The sequence below is a fragment of the Culex quinquefasciatus genome, chromosome 3, assembly GCF_015732765.1.
Source record: "Culex quinquefasciatus strain JHB chromosome 3, VPISU_Cqui_1.0_pri_paternal, whole genome shotgun sequence".
Taxonomy (NCBI): Eukaryota; Metazoa; Arthropoda; class Insecta; order Diptera; family Culicidae; genus Culex; species Culex quinquefasciatus.
This window is the reverse complement of record NC_051863.1, coordinates 127455529-127476027: the sequence shown is the minus strand read 5'-3', so window position 1 is coordinate 127476027 and position 20499 is coordinate 127455529. Positions and strand designations below refer to the sequence as shown.

Here is a 20499-nt window from a genome sequence, read left to right as displayed (position 1 = left end):
CCACCCTGTATAGAGCCCTAAGACGAAGTTCTTCGTCAATACAATTATACAAATTTAGACAATCTTCCCTAGTAACATTTTTAAACTTACAGGTTTTATCGTGGTTCTGGAAACCCTCATACGGCCTAAATAGGCTTTTATGGCCTACTTAAAAGCTAAAATGTTACTAGGATTGGAATATCTTTTGTGTTTATTTTGGCCATAATACGCCATAATTTTAGAAATTTTAGCAACATTGACAAATTTAACACCCTTTCACTCGATTTGAAGAATAATCTCACTTTCATGATTTGATGGGAACATTTGAGTACAACTTGGAAATACTCTTGCATCTGCTACTGCTAACTCTTTTTCATGAGCTATACACTGATATTTCTTTTCTAACTAACACTCTTGAAGCTGTAAAAAGAACCGCTGGCCAGGCCACACCGGTTGATGGCTCCGGCAAAATAAGTAACCAACAAACACTAACCTTCGAATCTGTCCGGAGCTGGGTGCCGTCACGGGCGTTCCGGTGGGACTAGTGGGTGGCGACGTGGCCGACTGCGTTTGTACGTTCGCGTTTGTGCCAGTGGGGGTGGTGCTGCCGGTGCTTCCCAGGACCAGGTTGCTGGAGGCCTTCCTAAAATTAGGCAAGGAATGTTAGTATTTGTGGAGCACTCATGATTTGAGCGACAGATTGATTTTCTTAGAAAGCGCGAGCTAAAAAGTACACGAATGAGCAAATTAGAGAACGAAAAAAAAAACGGTTAGAGTGGTGAAACGACGAAGACCTTACCTTAACGTCCGGTGGTCCTTCAACGAGGCAGACCTTTGTACAAGATAGTTGTTGCTGGCGGCGGTTTTGGCGGCCGCGTTCGCGACGGCGGGGTTCGTGTTGGGCAGGATCGGGCACGAGTTGGCCTGTATTCGGGCTCGCAGCTCGACGTACTTCTGGTAGAACCTGGTGGTGGCGAGGGGGGTAGGGCCGAGTTCCGGAACGGCAGTGTGTCAGTGTGAGTTTGTGGTTGGTAGTAGAGTTTAGAGAAATCATGACGGTGTGTAAATATTTGCAAAATTCATTCCGTGAGTGATTTGTTACGATGTGCAGGTTCAACGGTTATTTGTTTATTAATAAAAAATGATAGTGGAATGGTAGCAAAATACTCGTAATCAAATATAAATAAACCATTCAAAATTACAAAATTTGATATTGTTTTTTTTTTTACATTTAAAAGCACGATTAAGTTAACACAGTTAAAAAGCGATTAAAAAAATGTATGACTGAAAGATAAAACTTACTTTTCATCGCTCTCGAAGCTTTGCGTCCGCCGCAGTATCACATCGGGCTCTGTTGGCTGGTTCTCCTTCTCAGGAACTTCTGTAACGAAACAAGTAGGGTTAGGGTTAGTGTGCTTGTAGTGGTTGAAGCATGTAGTATCGATATGTCATGTTCACTCGTTAGCGGCTCTAGGGTGGGCCATTCCATACAGGCTGCGCAACCTGAAGTCTCGGAAATGTGATTCAGTCTTTGTGTAACTTTGTTATAAATTTGTAAAAGTTCTGAAAACACAAATAATGTATCCTTGCCATAATAATGTAGCTCGAATGGCACGTCAACGGCTTAATTAGAGTTTTGCAGAGAGAAATTTGAGAAAATTTATTTAAGAATTAAAGAAATTGTCCATTTCCAATCCATTTCTGAGTATTTTTTGTCACAAAATTTGGTGAATAGAAACAAAAATCAAAGTGTGCACCAAATCGATTGAAAACCAAAGATTTTCTGATACAGAACACTTGTTAAGGACATCTTCAAGGATCGTAGGACTGTTTATGGACTTGTATGGACGATGGATTTCTTGGATATGAGGAATGGGTGGACAGAAGTTTTGTTAAAAAAAGAATTGATGTCCCATAACAACAGTGCTTAGAAGGCACGTCGGCGGAAGAGTTATTTTTTATAGTTTTCAGTGTGTTAAAATACTACAAAGGGTCTTATATGTTCACAAAGTTTCACAAAGTATTATAAATCATTGAGACAGTTTCAGAGTTGGTACAATTTAATATGGAATGACCCTAATATATATTCAAAATGATCAATAATATACAATTTTAATGTAAAGGAGGGATGCGGCGAACATAAACTGGCGATTGTTTTTTGTAGATATGCTTTATATATGGTTCAATATAAATTTTTGAAAAATGTAAAAAACGAGCGATACGTTGATAAACATGTTACAAAATGGCACGAACTGATGAGCTGAGGCGGGATTCTGATGAAAAACAAAAACTAGACGCGCAAACAAATAAAAATAAATCTGCCATCATTACGAGTGTTGTACGACGCGTTGCCATTCTGCAACTTTTGCAGGTATTCTTGCTGCAGCTTGGCGTGTTCAGCCGTCGGAATCGGCGTTGGGATCGCCCGTGGACGACGCCACGGAACTGGCGGCGCGGCCTGCTGCTGCTGCGATGCGTCACGTGGCTTGGGAACGATAATCTGCTCGGCCACCGGAACCGGCGTCGGACGGGAAATAATCGGAACGGGTTTGGAGCGAATTTCCTCTGACGCGCGACAATTTTGAAAAATAAGGGGAAAAAGAAAGAACGCAAAAACGGTCAGGTCGAGGGAGATTTTTGAAACGCGAAACTCGACAAACCAAACTAGAAGTCAGAAACCTCAAATCAAACTAGAAAGTGGTCGTGGTAGCGATACGATTGAGGAGAGTTAGCTATGAAATGTGCGCGAGAAGTAAAACAATGTGGTCAACGATTTAACGCCGAGTGACATCTGTTGGTCGGTATCGGTAGCTCTAGCTTCAAGAACTGCTGCAAGATGTCGCGATAGATGGAAGATGGATAGGTGTCGCTGCAGTGAAGAATGGAGCGAGCGAGCTTCAAATGTTAACACAATCAAAGAAAAACAAACGAATTTTGTCCTTGGTTAATCCGAAACGATTGAATTTTTCTCAGGTCGTGAATTTTGATACTGAGGAGCGTAGATGGCATGCAAAAATGACTTAAAATTTGGAAACTCCATCATTGCTGAAGAGTCGCAAAGTTCCAATCCTAGAGGAAAATTTAGAAACAGCAACTACAAATAGGCGCGCGGCACAAAATATTTGCGAATATGTATAACTATTAGGCTGGGCGGTTGGCGCAAATCCGGAAGTAGTACTGCAGCACGAAAAGAACAGAGAAACTGGAGCTTCCGGCAAATGGTTGATACCTGTGTCCGACTCAGTCATGCTGCTTTCAGCCGACGACGAAGACGACGAAGTCGAGCTGCTCGAGTACGGTGAAGATTCCGACGCTACCGAAACTTCCGGTTCCGATTCCTGCTCATCTTCCTCCTCCTCTTCCTCTTCTGCTGCCGCTTCTTCTTCATCTTGCTCCTCCGCCTCCTCGTCGACCTCTTGGCCGTTTTCCTGATCTTCTTCGCGATCACTCCCGCTATGCTCCGCGTCCTCCTGCTCTACTTCCACCTCCTCCTCTTCTTCTACTTGCTCTTCTTCAGGTTCCTCTTCCTCTTCTGGCTCCTCCTCCTCGCTTTCACTGGCGAGTGCTAAATTTACCCAAAATGATATCGAGCAGTTGTCGTTCGAAGAAACCATCCATCAGTATGAGACATATATTTTTGGAAAATATTACGCGAAAATTGCGCGGAGACAAAAAAAAAACAAATCCACGAGATGTGGGAAAACGTAAAGAAGAGTATGAGGGCGGAGAAAGCAATCTTGACTCACCTTCTTTTTCTTTGCTGTCGATCGGTTTCACCTCGACCCTGATGACCTTGGTAGGGGTCTCGATGCTATTCTCAATAGTGTCCGTAATTCTGAAATGGGAGGAAAGGGGTTTAGCGAACCGTCGTTTATAGATACATTAAACAAGAAGACCATCGTTTCAGAAGTTAACACACAATCAAAACATTTCATCTATTTTTTCGTTCCTACAAAAATCACAAGACAATCACTAAAATCAAATCGTCATTAATTTTCTTATTGAATGTGTGTGTGTTTTTTTTTTTCAATTTATCTACAGTCTACCAAACACTTCAAACGAGCTTTCTTTAAATCATTAGATATAAAGAAAATAGGTAACTAAATTAGCAGAATCATTTTCCTGGTTTGATTTTGTTGATATTTGCAGAAAATTTTGCTGATTAAAAGCAACAGCACTCAATACTAGTAAAGTAATTTGGCAGATTTGTTTTTAACAACTGACTGCCATAAATATCTGACAGAAGAAAATCTAGCTAAAATTTTAGCTATTCTTTCGTAATTGTCTGCTACTTTAACTATGGCAGCGGAAAAAAATATAGTCTGTTGTCTTTTTTTCATTTGAAAATATATTTTATAACATATCCACAGTTTTTTTTTATAAATCCAATAAGCATAATTGTGTTTCATATGTTTTTTTTTTCAATAATGCTTTACCGATTTTAACATGTTTCTAGTACTGCTTGTTTACGTTGTCTACAATAACAATATTGACAAAAGAATCTCTCAAAAATACCACTGGATCAGCAAGAAAAGACACCTGAGCATCAAAATTTTCTGCTAGAACAAGCGAAATAACCTTTCAGAAGAAAAAAAATCTTATAAAATGGAAGATTTGGTTTTTTCTAATTCAGCTGAAAAGTTTGCCGATTATTAATATCTCTGAAATGTCAGCAACAAGTCAGCCTGCCAACATTAGCTGAACCAGAATGTTTTTAAATGGTTTGCTAAAAAAATACCTGAATTAAAAGCTTTGTAGTCTGCGAAAAAATAGAGATTTCAGTTAAATATTCTTCTGGGAGAAGATAGCGAGTTATTCTGAAAGTTTCAGATTTTTTTTATTTCAATAGCTTCCTGAAGATTTCTGGTTCGAGCACGTCCAACTTCCTTCGTTGGGGTGGCCTGGCCTACTACGAGAAGTTGATCGCAAAGATCATTCATTGAGTAGGATCTAAACGCCCTGTGTTAAACTGAGCATACAACGTATTGTAAAAGGCAGGGTTGCGAATTCGGAGTTGGAGCCGGAGTCTGGTATTTTTAAGGATTCAGAGTCGGGGTCGTCTAAATCTGAGAAGCCGGAGTCGGCGTTACTGAATTTTCAAAAGTCGTAGTCGGTGTGCTAATTTTCCACAACTTAGTATGGGAGTTGTTGTTGGAGTCAAAGCCGGGTATTTTTGAAGAGATAGAGTTGGAGTCGCTTAATCTCCAGAAGCCGGAGTCGGAGTTGGTTATGTTTTAGAAGCTGGAGTCGGAATCGGACTCGCTTCAAATGTTAAGCGACTCAGCAGCCCAGGTTAAATTCATGTCATGGGCTATTTTTTAGGTTCTACTCTACTTCTCACAGGACAAACAAAAACGTCACACGCCTAAAACTGTAACAAAGAAAGATGAACTTGAAGTACCCACCGCATTCCACCGCCATACCTAATCTGACTAGCCGGACGCCGTTTGGGTCGTTTGAGGTTGTTTTTGCGCGCCTCGTCCAGCAGCGGCACGATGTCCTTCTGGGCGATGTCGATCGCGTACTGGCCGCTGTAGTTCTGCACGTCGATGTCGACGTTCGCGTTCAGCAGCATCTGGACGGCTTCCTTCTGGCCCCAGTAGGCGGCCGCGTGCAGTGGCGTCCACCCGTCCACGTCCTGCTTGTCAAAGTCCCCCCGGCCGTCCAGCAGCAGGGCGAGCACTTTGCCGTATCCCTTGGCGGCCGCCACGTGGCAGGCCGTCGCGCCCGTCTTCGGGTGGGGCTTATCACAGTCGGTGCTGTCGCTGCGGAGCCACCGCTTGGCGTCGTTCAGCATGATCTTCTCCTCGGCCTGGCGTGCGTCCTCGCAGTCGATGCCCTGCTCGTCGATGTGTCGCTGGATGAGGTCCTCCATCGCGTCCGAGCAGGCCAGATCCAGGGCCAGCTCGCCGTCGCTGTTGATCGACGCCAGGTCGGCGCCACTCTCTATCAGGTAGCGGGCTATACTGAGGAATCTAGAGGTGGGAGGGGATCGTTAGGTTTGGTGGTGCATATTTCAACAACGATTGAGGATCTCACCCGCAGGATGATGTGGCGTGCAGGGGTGTCCATCCTTCGTTATCTTTTCTGTTAACGTCGGCACCGTTCTGTACTAGGAATTCCACCATATCCAAATTGTCGTCTATGCAGGCCTGAAATTAAACAGAGAGAAAAAAAAAACACATTAATACATTGAACACTTGAATGTTTCGAAAATCCCCATTTCCAGTAATTGAAACAGACTCGCCCAAGGTAGCGCGCAGACGACGCGTGATCTGGACAGTGTTGGAAATTTTACTCTAAATTTAGAACTCCCACCCAGCGTGAACCCGAACCGTATTGACTCTTGCCGATCGCCAATCATTTTCTCCCCGCAAAAACGCAGAACCGGGTTCCAAAAATATCTCCAACTCAAGGTTAATTGTTCAACGAAAAAAAAAAAAAAAACACGGCGAAAACCCGCGGGTGGTCAACCGGGCCCGGGGGAAAGTGACTAATAAAAATGAAATAAAGATCATATTGGCAGGCCCCGGAAATTGCTCTCTCCCGCTGCTCCCGGGGTTCGAGCAAGGTCAGACAGCTTCAAAATTTGGAAATTTATTGCGCTGCCGAACGATTGGTAACAGCATAGGCTACTGAATTGGGGAAGAGAGCTTTTTGTTTTGACTCCATTCATGCTGTTCGAGATGATCGGGGGGTAATTAAAACACCATCGATCAACGCGTTCCCTAATGCTGGTTGAAAGCATATTAGTTGGGATGGCTCTAATGGGGGTTGAAATATCTTGTGTGAAATCATCGCTTGAATTAGAAACTATTTCACATGCACAAATTCTAGCATCGAATGTAAGTAGACAATTAGGCATTAAAATAGAGGTGGGTACAAACTTCAAAGAAATTAACTGTCACTGACCGCCGGCCTCGTAACCCTCACTGAGAAGGGTACAAATAGTGTGACAAATTCCTTCTCGCGAGGCCACACCTTGTACCAAAGTACACTTGGCAGGCACAATACCTAGGATTTCTTGCTACATCACGGCTGATCATTTCTGTGGCGTTACCTCGTAATGAATGGGTGACATACAATCTGCTGACAGAAGCTGCCAGAACTATTTGTGTAAAGTATGCACTTGATTTAGAACAGTTTCAATAAAAATTGTCAATGTCCTATATCGTGTAAACTGCAGACAAGTTGGCGACGATGGCAAGGTTGTCTTTCCTTGAAAATCTCTTTTAATTTGCTAAATAGAGGGTAATGAATATTTTGTGGTTTTAAGTGCGTCGTTGTACAACACTTTAATCTACATATTTATACCCCATTCAGCTGATCGCTCGCCTTTCCCCCTTTTGACCGCATCGTAATATTTAAAACAATATATTAAACTGCCGCAACGGGTAGTAAAAATAAACTGCACTATTATCTCACATTCGGCGTAACGGACAAAAACAACAAGTACTAGTACACTACCTACTAGTACCTGATTCTCCTCACTGAGCACCGAGTCGTGGTCGTCGTAGTACATGATGTTGAGTGTGTGTGTGTGTCGCGTGACTATAAATAACAGCCCGGTTGTAAGGTACTAGCGCGCGCGTCTTCTCTCAGCGTCTGGCACATCCACAATGCAAATGGGTTGTGGGTTTTTGTTTTGTTTTTGTGTACACTGCCGTGTCCTGGTGGGTATGCCCTATAAATGGCACTGCTGTCAGGGATGGTATTTACTCGTTTCCTCGCCGATGGCGATGGCTTTTAGATATCGTCCCTCGCTCAAATCATCAATTTTTTGGCGTTCTCCCAAAACTGCATCAAGAGAGCGAAGCGAAAACGACGCCGATGAAATAGCGAGCAACGAACAAACCGATGCGTAAGACGGAAAAAAATCTCTCACACAGCCAGTCCCCTCGCTCAAAAAGCAAGAGAAAGAGCAATCGTGAAATTCTCTCGCCCGTAAGCCCTGTAGAAATGAGTTCATTTGTGTGCGTGAGCTCCAGTGTATGTATACAGCAATTTCGTGTGCGTGCCTCTCCGGTTGGAACGATAGTTCCATCGGAGCCAGCGAGAGAGTATTTCTCGTCGATTTGATGGGCTTTCGATATTCGCGATAGCAAGCCGACCATCACTCGGCTGCGAAAGAGAAGAGAAATTTTAAGAGACGAGGAACGCACCGAAATATGCATCAATGATAGTGCGATGGTGATGGTTTACCTACCCTGACTGCTGTACCGGCTATTCGGCCTCTCGTTTATAGTATTTTTAAAGGCGGGTTGGTTACTACTAGTACACGCAAACGGTCTGGCAAAATAACCTCCGGTGAAGAGGATGCTGACCTCTGGGATTTCTGTTATTGAAAGGATTTTGATGGAACAACAAAGTCGCTGAACTCATTACTTTTAGAGGAGTCGTAGTCGACGTAATCGAAAAAGAATTCCGTTTCGGACCTGCTGAGAATGTAAGATACTTTGTTTTGCTTTAGTTTTAGTCTTTTGATTAGTTTAACGTGTATGTTACTTCTTTAGATTGCTCCATTCATACTCGAGGTCGAGATCGTGCCAAGAAATTAGTACTATGGGTCAAAAAACGAAAACGAAATGCCAGTTTGACCCAATCCTACTGCTTAGAGTGGGATGCTGAAATGCAAAGGTAGGATCAAAACAAGTCATCCAACAGTGTTACTTGTTTGAGGGAATCGTATTGACATGTTACGGTGGTGGAGAGAAGTTTTTCAAACATTTAAGTACGTTTTGTGCAATTACAAAAAAAAAAAATATTTGGAAAGGTTGTTTTTTTCGAGACGTAATTTTTGGCCAAAAACGTACATCAACAGCAGTACAGGATTTGTTCTAGGAATATGCAACTTTCAGCAAAGTTTCCTCAAGATGTCCCCAACACATCCTTTTAAACTGAATTAAGCTTCATTTTGACGCTGTCTGGGTTATAAAATTTCCGAGAAAGGGACCATCCATAAACCACGTGGACACTTTTTTGGGAATCTGTTACCCCCCCCCCCCCTCGTGGACAATTGTTCATACAAAAAAAAACTTTTTAGTATGGATCGTGGACAATCGCCATACCCCCTAAAGTGTCCACGTGGTTTATGGATGGTCCCAAATGGAAATTTTTCAACAAAATTTCTCCGGAAATCTTCCGGGACATTTAAATTTTATTGAATATTATTCTGATTCTGCTTCTGATTAATATTTAGCATCAAAATTTATAGGACAGCAACCTAAATGGACAATATGAGTGTGAGGATCGATTTATGACTTGACTACTTGTAAAAAATCATACACCTTGAAGAAAAAATATAAATTGAATTATTTTAAAAGCTGTCTTTCAAATCGTGTAATAAATAAAAAAGTGATATGTATTTGTTTTGATTAAAAGTAATTTGTGTATGGTTAAAGTTGCCATTGACAAATAGAGTTGAAATAAAAAAAAGGGTTAAACTACAACTCAAAGTTTTCTAATATTTTGATTGAATTTTCTAAATACAATACATTCTTGGGCATATTTTATACTATACGAAGCAGTTTTTGAATAATTTTTAAGGTTTCATTTATTATTTTAAATGACTCCGTTTTTTTATAGCACAAAAATTTGTTTAAAATTAGACGATATATTAACATAACTACAGAATCAGGCTTCCTGTTTTCATACTTAACCGTCCTACGCCCGTCCTAAGTGGGTCTCGTGGCGCAGGGGTAGCGGCTTCGGCTGCCGATCCCGATGATGCTATGAGACGCGGGTTCGATTCCCGCCTTATCCACTGAGCTTCTATCGGATGGTGAAGTAAAACGTCGGTCCCGGTTTCTCCTGTCTCGTTAGAGGCGCTGGAGCAGAAATCCCACGTTAGAGGAAGGCCATGCCCCGGGGGGCGTAGTGCCAATAGTTTCGTTTTTTTCGTCCTACGCCCTTGGCAGAACCAGTGCTCCATGATGGCCAAACTACTTTGCGACATTTAATAATATCAATTAAATTTTTATTCAAATTGCTATTGTAGAAAACCATCAATATTCATCATGGCGGGAATTAACCGCTTTACTTGTTTTCAAATATCATAACACCAATTTTCTTTTGAAAGCTTACCCAGATTATAATTGTTTAATTTAATTCCAAATTACGATTTTGTTATCCAATAAATAAGCAAGATCTATTTCCAGTATTGAATGCTTCCAAAGTTAATATTATCTTAAATAAACCATGACTTTAAGTTTTCAGATGAGCTGATTAGTTTTTTCTGATAAGTTGAATATGGAAAATAAATTTAATGGATTGTTATCAAATCAAGTTCTTTCATTTTAATAAGTCTTTCAGAACATTTTCAAAACACGGGTGCCAAATATCTAAAAAAGTGTATACTTCCGCTTGAATATCGGGAATCCTCGGGAAATTTGAGGAAACGAGGAAGCGAGGAAACGGGAAATCCTGAGATTTTTCCCGGGACGGAAAATTGGACGCCCTAATTGTACCGAAGTTTTGTTTAATTTTGTTGCCGGAGTCCCAAGTTATAATTACAAATGTTTACGGTAGTCGAGCATGTATGTGATTCTAACGCGTTCTGACCTAAAATCCCTTTCGCCAGTTGCCACCTACAACAATTTTCAAGTTTTGTTAATATAGCACGACAAGATAAAAACATCTTTCATATGAAAAGTGACAACAATGCCCTGGTTTTTCTCGGTTTTTATAGAATAGCCCAGGATTGAAATCGAATTGTGGGGATCTTTGAAGGTTTTAAAGTTAGGCATTTTAAACTGCACAAAATTGCGTTCTTTACTCAATTAGCACGACAACGACGAAATGCTAATGCTAAAAAGTTACGTGAATTGAATAATTGAAAATTAAAAATTTTCTATGCTAAATAAATACATGCAGTATCTACGAGATGCAACCAGGAGAGCAATTCTCTGAGATTTCGGTCATTCGATATTTTTTTTGTATTTTTTAATCCGGCTGAAACTTTTTTGATGCCTTCGGTATGCCCAAAAAAGCCATTTTGCATCATTAGTTTGTCCATATAATTTTCCATACAAATTTGGCAGCTGTCCATACAAAAATGATGTGCGAAATTTCAAAAATCTGTATCTCTTGAAGGATTTTTTTTTTTTGATCGATTTGGTGTCTTCGGCAAAGTTGTAGGTATGGATAAGGACTACACTGAAAAAAATGATACACGGTAAAAAAAATTGGTGATTTTTAATTTCACTTATTGTCACTCAAACTTGATTTGCAAAAAAACACTATTTTTATTTTTATCCTTTTCTGATATGTTTTAGAGAACATAAAATGTCAACTTTTCAGAAATTTCCAAAATGGGCAAAAAATCTTCGACCGAGTTATGAATTTTCGCAAAAAAAACCACCTTCATTTTTAAATTTTTATTTTTAATGTAAAATCGAATTTGCGATCAAAAAGTACCTCAGTGAAATTTTGATAAATTTGTGCCCACGTTCGCCCACATTTGAAAAAGATATTTTTGAAAAGCTGAGAAAATTCTCTATATTTTGCTTTTTTGAACTATGTTGATACGACCCTTAGTTGCTGAGATATTGCCATGCAAAGTTTTAAAAACATGAAAATTGATGTTTTCTAAGTATCACCCAAACAACCCACCATTTTCTAATGTCGATATTTATCTTAGCAACTAATGGTCCGATTTTCAATGTAAAACTATTAAACATTCGTGAGATTTTCCGATCTTTTCGAAAACAATAAATTTTGCAATTAAGACTAACATTTCAAAAGGGCGTAATATTGAACCTACAACTTTGCCAAATCGATCAAAAATTCCTATAAAGATACAGATTTTTGAATTTTCATACATCATTTTTGTATGGACAGCTGCCAAATTTGTATGGAAAACTATATGGACAAACTAATTATGCAAAATGGCTTTTTTGGGCATACCGAAGGCACCAAAAAAGTTTCAGCCGAATAAAAAAAAATACAAAAATTAAAATATTAAATAAAGACCGATTTTGTAGAGAACTGCTCTCAAGAGAAAATCTGCAGCAAAAATTGCTAGTTGGTATAATTATCCGTACATTCGGAGCTCCAGATTTTTGATTTCCGATTGGATATTCTTCCGGATATACGGATATTCAGAGATATCCAAATTTCCAGCACTAATGAAAACATTAAATTTCCTACAAGCAAGGTGGCAGCACATCAAACATTCAAAAGTGTGGTTGCTTTCTCAAACAACAACACAGCAGGCGCGACAGACTTATGACCAGAAACTCACTATGAATGGTCGAATTTATGAATAACTGAACGAGGTGAATGACAGCGTGTAAATTGAGGCAGTGTCAAATCGCAACAACAGCGGTGGACACAAGCCAGTCAATTGTGTTTACACACACGTGCGAGGGTGGTTAGAGGTATATCCATTAGCTCAAAGGGGTGTCACGGCAAAGATAAGCTTTTCCCATCCCTTTTAGCCGCCGCCAGTAGCAAGGTGTAGGCGCGCTTTGGCAACACTGATTTTTAAAGGGGTCTGTAAACGAAAATTTATTGGACAGCCCGAACCATATTGGACCGCACAATCCGGTCCGGCTACCGGGTGTCTCTGTTCTCGCTGCGATCGTTATGAAGAGTTAAAAACAAAACGACACACTATCAGTCGTAAACAGTTCAATTTATTGGCATCGATCGACTAAATGGGAGGGGGATCGAGTCTGCGTAGTAAGTACGTGTTACTCTTAGTAATCCTAGAGTTGATGGATCCAGACCGAATGGCGCGGTTTTTTCGCTTTATCTTAGCGGAGGTTTGTGAGATCATCGCACTAAAATTTGATGGCTAGGACAAGTGGAATGTCCAGATGTGAGTTTCGAATTGATTCCTTCTTGTATTTCGCCCCACTGGTGGTATGAAAGACTTTCGCAAACAACGAATAAGTGGAACGCATCATCCGGCTATAAATAACAAGGGAATTTTGACGATTGACGATGATCGACCCTCGCAAGAGGGTGGTTGTTCTTAGGAGGGATCTCTATTAATAACTCTAGGCCTTTGGAAGGGTTTTGAAACGTGTGTAGAAAAGGTTTTGAGGAAAATTATGACGACACAATGAAAAATTCTAAAATAGACTTGTCCTCGCCACGTCGTCCAAAGACCCGTTTTCCTTATCGAACCAGACAGTGCATCGACTTAATATCTTCATTACCTGTGTTCAGCGGTGCTTGCATTGCAATCACAATCACTGCAGCCGAACAAAAGAAGAAAGTCACCCCTTGCCACAATCCGTTGACGTGACTTCAGCCGCAGAACCATATCGATCCAGGTCCAATTTGGGCCCATTCCAGCATTCTTGCGGATCGATTTATGTATGCTTCCATTACGAACTAAATTATACAATGTTGTAAAACTGTTACGAAAGACATGACTGGCCCGCGAAAGTATTCGTCCACATAATGGTGCATTGTTGAGACTCTCTCTCTCTTGCTCGGTGCCTGTGCGGGCCAAATTCAGCGATAAATATTTATTCCAAACCGAACCTCTCGCGAGTATGAGGTATGAATAAAACATAAAATTGGCCACAAATTCGCGAGTGTCGCGCGGACTGTGGCCCGCGAAGACCCTTTTCCGAAATCGGCAGGTTACAACTCTCACATATTAAGGTAACAATTCAAAAGGGGTTTAAAATATGTTTTGTTTAATAACGAAATTGTGACCTTGTGAGACCCATTTTAGGTGTTACGCCAAAGCAGCACCTTTATGCATTCAAGTCGGCATTCAGACGATTTACTTAATTGAAAGTGAAATTGTCCATGTAAAGTGTACTTTCTTGCTATTACGGTGGAATTTTACACGTAAGGTCCAAAGTACAAAAAAAATCGATAGGGTAAATGCCCCTTTTCTGGGCCTAAAAAGGCTAGAACTTATTTCAGTTTATTCTTACAAACAGTTTGGAATTGTGTAGCTTGTTCATGTTTGCTTTAAACTGAATTTAAAGATATTGCTTATATCCTATGGCAGATTACAAATATTTCAGTCTATATTTTATAGGAAATTAAAAACAATTTGGTTTCGGATAAGCACGAGGAATAATATTCAAACAGACTCAAAGTATTTGTGATGCATGGGTCTAAAATGGGTACTAACTCCATTATAGGAACATTTATTTTTAAATATTAAAATTCATGTCTTAAGCTGTCATAATAAACATCATGTTTCAATGAATGTGCGAAATTAGTTAACTAAATAAAACCCGAATTACTTGGGAAAATATATTACACAATGTAAATATTTGCCGGGGAGTGGAAAAAAAAATCCACATAGCATTTTGTTTCAATTTTTCACAATGTGCAGCGCAAATACGCGAATTGTGCACGTGATGGTATTCATGTTCATTTGGTCAAGCCCGTTATCTACTTCCACTTGGACGACGACGTGGATAAATTAGCCAAACAAAGAAGGACGCGGAATAAAGTTATCAATATGCATTTTATAAATACAATTTCATTGTTTTGTTGGTGCTGCTGCAAAGTACGATAAGCAAAAAGTGAACGCCATATTAACCTTCTAAAAAGAAATGAATAAAATAAAAAATATTTAAAATATTTGATAAATAATTTAACAGAGATTAAACCGAAATCAAAACTTGTGACTTAACGCAAATGCAAAACAATTCTATAACGATTAAATCACTCGTAAAACCAAAAGCCACAACTGCATAGTTGTGGCAAATGAGAGATAAAACAAATCAACGTTGTGTTGTGCAACAAAAGAGCAATCACTGCGCGCTGCGCGATATGAATGACTTGACATGTTTTGTAAACAAATTGAGGCTCAAGATGTCATGAATTATTATGATTATTTTTTTTCTTTTTCAAATGAATTTCTTTATCACAAAGTTTGCTAATTCAATCTTTAAAATACTAATTATTTAATAAAACACGAAATCTTCGTTAAATAGCTTCACTTATTGATGCATTTTCGATCCCCCTCAAGCAAGTCGAACACAAAAGAAGTGCAAATAAGTGCTAAATGTCAACTACCACCTAATGGTGCCGATGTACATTGCACATGTCACACCTAAGCCGGTTTTATTGTCAAGATGCATCGTTTTCCTCGTCCACAAGGATGATTACATGCGCAGTTTATTGCTAATAAAATTATCAAACCGCTCAATTGTACAAGCGGAAAGAGTAAGGTGCGAAATAGTCATTTGAAGGACATTATTAAATTATTATTATTTTTAATTTAGGTCATTTTACGGAAAAGGCAACACAAGTCTTTTTGGTGTATTTTCAGATCCCATCTAATTTTTAAACAATAATTGATACAACCTATTTTAAGATTAAAAAAAATGCCGTTTTTTATTATTTTTCATAGAAAATATTGTAAGTCAATATTTACATTTGGCTTCCTCGCGAAGCTTTAACATCACTCGTAAATAAAACTTCTTTAATACTCTCTGAAGAGCTCCCTTTATTTATTTATGTCGACTCAGAATCGGATTTAAATTTGACCCATCTGGAGGTTCCATAAATCCCTATTGAAAAAAAGGTATATTACTACAATAGTTACGTTAGCCGAACATTTTAATGGATGTGTAATACATGTACAATTTTTTATACTGAAAAAAGTTTTAACCAACGGGATTCAAACTCAGCACTCACAGATAGGACTGGTGTCTTAGACCACACGGCTATCAGACATCTGAAGAGTGAAAGTATTATAGTCAACATCAGCTTGGCGATTCGGTCCGTTCGGTCAAGTTGATTTCCCATACTGATTGTTTACATATTTCTGGGTGTAATATTACATACAATTTCATGGAATTACGAAAAATTGATTCAACACACAGGCCTTTTACACGCAGTTGGATTACTTTTTTTATGTACATCGGATATTGTCGAAAAAGATATTTCAAAACTTTTTCCCTAAGGCTAGTCCTCTTTGTTTGTGCTGGGTTTGAATCCCGTCAGTTGCATTTTTTGTGTCTGTAGAAATATAACAGTAATTACCATATATAACTACCGATCGTCGTCACACAGCACCCAATGCTAGCCGCCATCAATCAGTCGCCTGTTTTAATTTGATTAACTAACTCTTTCCTTTTTCTCTGGCCTTTCCGACGAAACCAATGACCGAATCAAATTCAGTCATTTTTACAGAAGATGACGTTGTTTCAAAAATATAACGCAAATCGGATGATTTAGAATAAATTTTCTATCATTAAATCATCATCATCATTAAATCATCCATATTATTTTACTTATTATTATGATTATTAACAATTTTACCCAAGAACCACCCCAATCATTCGTCAAACGAACACTACCTTGAACTCCGATTTTGGCAACTGTATCACTGGCTGAGGAGAGTGATGTTTCGATATTAATCCGCCGCCACAATCTGTTGCCTCCGGTACCGCAATTAGCTAATTATCCTCCTCAATAACGAGCAAAACGAGGACAGAAGAAAAATAAAAAAAAACCAACTTCCATCAGAGCAACGGCTCCATGATGGTCAAGCAAGATTTGTGTGTGTGAGTGTTTCCAATTAAAGGTGGTGGTGGAGGATATTTTTTGACAATCTTGATTTGCTCAAAATTTGCGAGTAGATTTTACAGACGTCGCTAATTCCGAATTTAATTAGAAAAAAAAAACGTTTCAGGGATCTGTCCATGTTTATATAAATGAACAACTCCACAACAATATTGAAAAATATTAACATCAAAATAATTTTAAAAGTATTACTAGGAGGTCACTCCAATAATCATACTTGTGCTTCAAGCACAAGCTTGAAGAACCTGTTGGGATTTTGAGGAGTGATGTTACATCCTTCAGAAAGGACGAATCTATTCGCACTTCTCGGCAAAGTTGTTCCTTCTAATACGAATTATAAGCTCTTGAGGTTTTCGAAAACCCAAAAAAAAGCAATTTATAGATTTTACATTTTTACCATCTTTATAAAATGTCTTAAGTGAAGAAAGCAAAGCAGAACAAAAGCTGTACGTTCAGAATTTCATCAAAGCCCAAATTTTCCACAAAAAAAGAATTTTTTTTACAGCCAATAATAAACGCATACACTTCGGTTGCATTTTTCAGCCATTACAAAACAAAACAACCACACCACAACATAATTTAAGATCGAAACAAAAAAAAAACCTCTCCTCCCATATGCGAGAGAGAGCCGCGTTGTCTGTGGTGCAGAAAGTGAAAATCACTTTTCCAACCGAATAAATGAATTTGTAAGTTCGCGCGCGCGGTTTAGGGACCCACAATTCGAAAAGGTAAACAACAGAAGGAAAAAAAACACTACAAAAAGAGAGACGCCAATAATAAATACAGCTGATTATATTGTTGGCCGAGTCACGCACACATTCACACACGAATCGCCTGTGGCGTCGTCGTCGGCGTGGAAACAAACACAAGGTTTGACCGATGACGACGGAGTGTGTGTGTGTTTTTCGTGGTGTTGCTACTGACCAACATCATGCTGGAAGGGGCGTAATTAATCACACGTCGTTGGGTAGCGCCGCATGTACTACCACAATATTACTGGATGTCAGGTGATGTAAACAACGTTGAATATGGTTAATTTTAACGCTTTTCCAGGTACGCGCGTCAAGTGTGGTTTTTTGAGGGGAAAATTTGGCTTGGCACTGCATTCAGACTCTATCCGGTGCGAATGCACCGAGGCAACTAACGAAATTCAGAGCTTCAAAATGAGGCATTTTTTGGAGAGTTGCCTAAGCTATAGCGATGTGTTTTAACTTACTGCTGTGACGTAAACATAATTTTACCTGAAAAGAGAAAATTAAAGGAATAATTATTACAACTTTGAAAAAACCATACACATTAAAATACATATGGGAATTTTACAGATTTGGTGTAAAAAACAATATGTTATATTAAATTATCCGTAATTTTTTTCTTGATTTATTTTTTTTCACATAAACATGGGTAAAATTAAACTAAAAAGAGGTTATATCAAACCATTAAATTATCAACCATCCAATTTCTTTTTCTGCACAGAAAAAAATCAATTCTCGAAACCGTGAAGTCAGTTCACGATTATGAGAACCACGTAGGAATATATTCACGTTTATGGTGCAAATGCACCATACTCATGAATAAATTCCATCGTGAACATTCGTGAACTTAATTCACAATTACGGGAATTGATTTTTTTCTGTGTGTCTTGTATCGAATCATGATTTGTCTTATTTTTGATTGTCGAGCTTAGGTATGACCCCAAAACTGCGCTAAAGTGATTTAGGGAGCGTTTTTTTATGACGTCACGCAAAAATTGGGTTTTGGACCCCCCCCCCCTCGTAACAAAATTTCCATACAAATTTAAAAAATGTATGGAGCGTTAAACGGCGTACGACCCCCCCCCCTCCTTTCCTCTTCCTCCCCAACTGCATTACTTAATAAAAGAACGTCCATTAAAATGATAAAATCCAAGATGGCGGTGATGAAATATTTAAAAAAGAGTTTTGTTATTTTTAGAGGAAGTATTTGTAAATTCTGCTCGGTTTGTTCTAGAGGTCATATCGAGGTGCTCCGATTTGGATGAAACTTTCAGCGTTTGTTTGTCTGTACATGAGATGAACTCATGCCAGGAAAAAATGCAATAATCTAAACAAATTACCCATTTTTAAATAACATTTATCACAAAAACTAAATTTTATTATGACAAACTTGACCTCCTTCGATTCATTCATTTTTTGATATGTGTTAGGTTTAATTTCTAGTAAACAAAAAGTACCAACTTTTGAGTCACAGTTTAGACTCGATGACCCGAAGAATCAATAATCCGAAGATTCAAGACTAACATTCAAAAGAGCCAAACATTCAATATCACGCCCTATTGAAATGTTAGTCTTGATTCTATTTTTTTTGACAATATTGTTTTCGAAATGATCGGAAAATTTCACGAATATTCCATATTTTGACATTGTAAATCGGACCATTAGTTGCTGAGATGTCGACATTAGAAAATGGTGGGTTGTTGGGGTGTTTTTAAGCCTTTGCATGGCAATATCTAAGCAACTAAAGGTCGTATGAACAAAGTTCAAAAAAGCAAAATATAGAAAATTTTCTCAGCTGTTCAAAAAAATTTTTTTTTCAAAAGTGGGCAAACACGGACACTAATTTTAAAAAATGAATGACTGCGACTATTTTCAAAAAAGTTACCTAAAAATGGCTATAACTTGCAAATGGTGCACTTTATCAAAATTTCACTAGCGTACTTTTTGATTGCAAATTCGTTTTTACATCGAAAAATGAAGTTGAAAAATTTTTGCGACCAATATTTCGATTTTATGAAAAAATCTGTATTGATTCAAAAAATCATAACTCGGTCAAGGTCAAAGATTTTTTGCCCACTGGAAATTTCTGAAAAGTTGGCATTTGATGTCTTCTATAACATATCAGAAAATGAAAAAAAATAGTTTCAAGTTTTGGTGACAAAAAGTGAAATAAAAAATCACCAAATTTTTTTAAACCGTGTATCATTTTTTTCAGTGTAGTCCATATACATACCTACAACTTTGCCGAAGACACCAAATCGATCAAAAAATTCTTTCAAAAGATACAGATTTTTGAATTATCACATAACATTTTTGTATGGACATGGACACCTGCCACATTTGTATGGAAAATTATATGAAGAACTAATGATGCAAAATGGTTTCTTTGGGACCAAAGACACCAAAAATGTTTCAGCCAGATTAAAAAAATACAAAAATTCAAATTAAAGGTAAAAGACCGATTCCGTACAGAACTGCTCTCTTGGAAACATTTTCGAAAATCACCCCACCAAAACTATCCGCTAAACGGCCACGATTCGCAGTTTTTCGGTCGCGTCACTTTCTTGAAATAGCGAACATTCGCATGCTGCACGCCGCCGCCGCCGTACACGAAAAAAGGCGGGTTAACCTTCAACGTCGGCGAAAAATGTTGTTTATTGTTTACGTTAAACATACGCCGCTGTGCACGATGACCAAAACCCAGACATGAACGGCCGAGGAAAATCTAAACACCTTGCGATTTCGCGCCCGTTTATCATCGCCGTAATTATTCTATTCTGACGTTGACCGTGTAGGTGTCTGGCCACATCTGCCAACTTGAAGCCGGCGCGTGTTTTTACCTCGGCTCGAAACCTTCTGGGAAACTCGGAAAAAGTTGGCAACTCTTAGTTTCCGGCGTATTTCGAAAGGTCTCTAGAAATCTGATTCAGTTGAAACCCGTTGCAACTTGGGATTTCCCAAATAGATTCAACAATTTCCCCATTTCTCAGCCCATCGCAAAACATTGAACTTTGTCGTCTCTGTCGGACAGTATTTACGAGATTCAATTTATACCAGACAACCGTTGTCGTTGTTTCACTACCGGAAGTGTCGATTGATGAACTCGGATCGCGCGGTGTGTACCGCAACAAGCCAAGTGAAATCCTTTCCTCATAGTTCAAGGACACGAACTTGCCCCGCGGCATCAGGGGGAAATTTTGCGGTTTCTTAGTCGACAAAGATGCGGCAATTTCCCCGCAGATGATGCTTTCTTTTT

General features: G+C 39.0%; 1 protein-coding gene across 12 annotated transcripts in view; it reads right to left on the bottom strand.

The window, feature by feature from the left end:
• The window catches only part of LOC6038814 (protein phosphatase 1 regulatory subunit 12A), a 108579-nt gene that overhangs the window by 42709 nt on the left and 45371 nt on the right, over positions 1-20499 (bottom strand). For 7 of the 12 annotated variants that reach the window (XM_038264557.1, XM_038264558.1, XM_038264563.1 and 4 more), the window contains 8 exons: positions 6019-6131; positions 5385-5954; positions 3726-3814; positions 3209-3544; positions 2311-2544; positions 1282-1360; positions 779-943; positions 473-622 (listed from right to left, as the gene is read on the bottom strand). In XM_038264557.1, coding sequence (XP_038120485.1) covers positions 473-622; positions 779-943; positions 1282-1360; positions 2311-2544; positions 3209-3544; positions 3726-3814; positions 5385-5954; positions 6019-6131 — 1736 coding nt within the window. The remainder of the gene's footprint in view (positions 1-472; positions 623-778; positions 944-1281; positions 1361-2310; positions 2545-3208; positions 3545-3725; positions 3815-5384; positions 5955-6018; positions 6132-20499) is intronic. The other 5 variants (XM_038264562.1, XM_038264564.1, XM_038264565.1 and 2 more) reach the window with 5 other exon arrangements.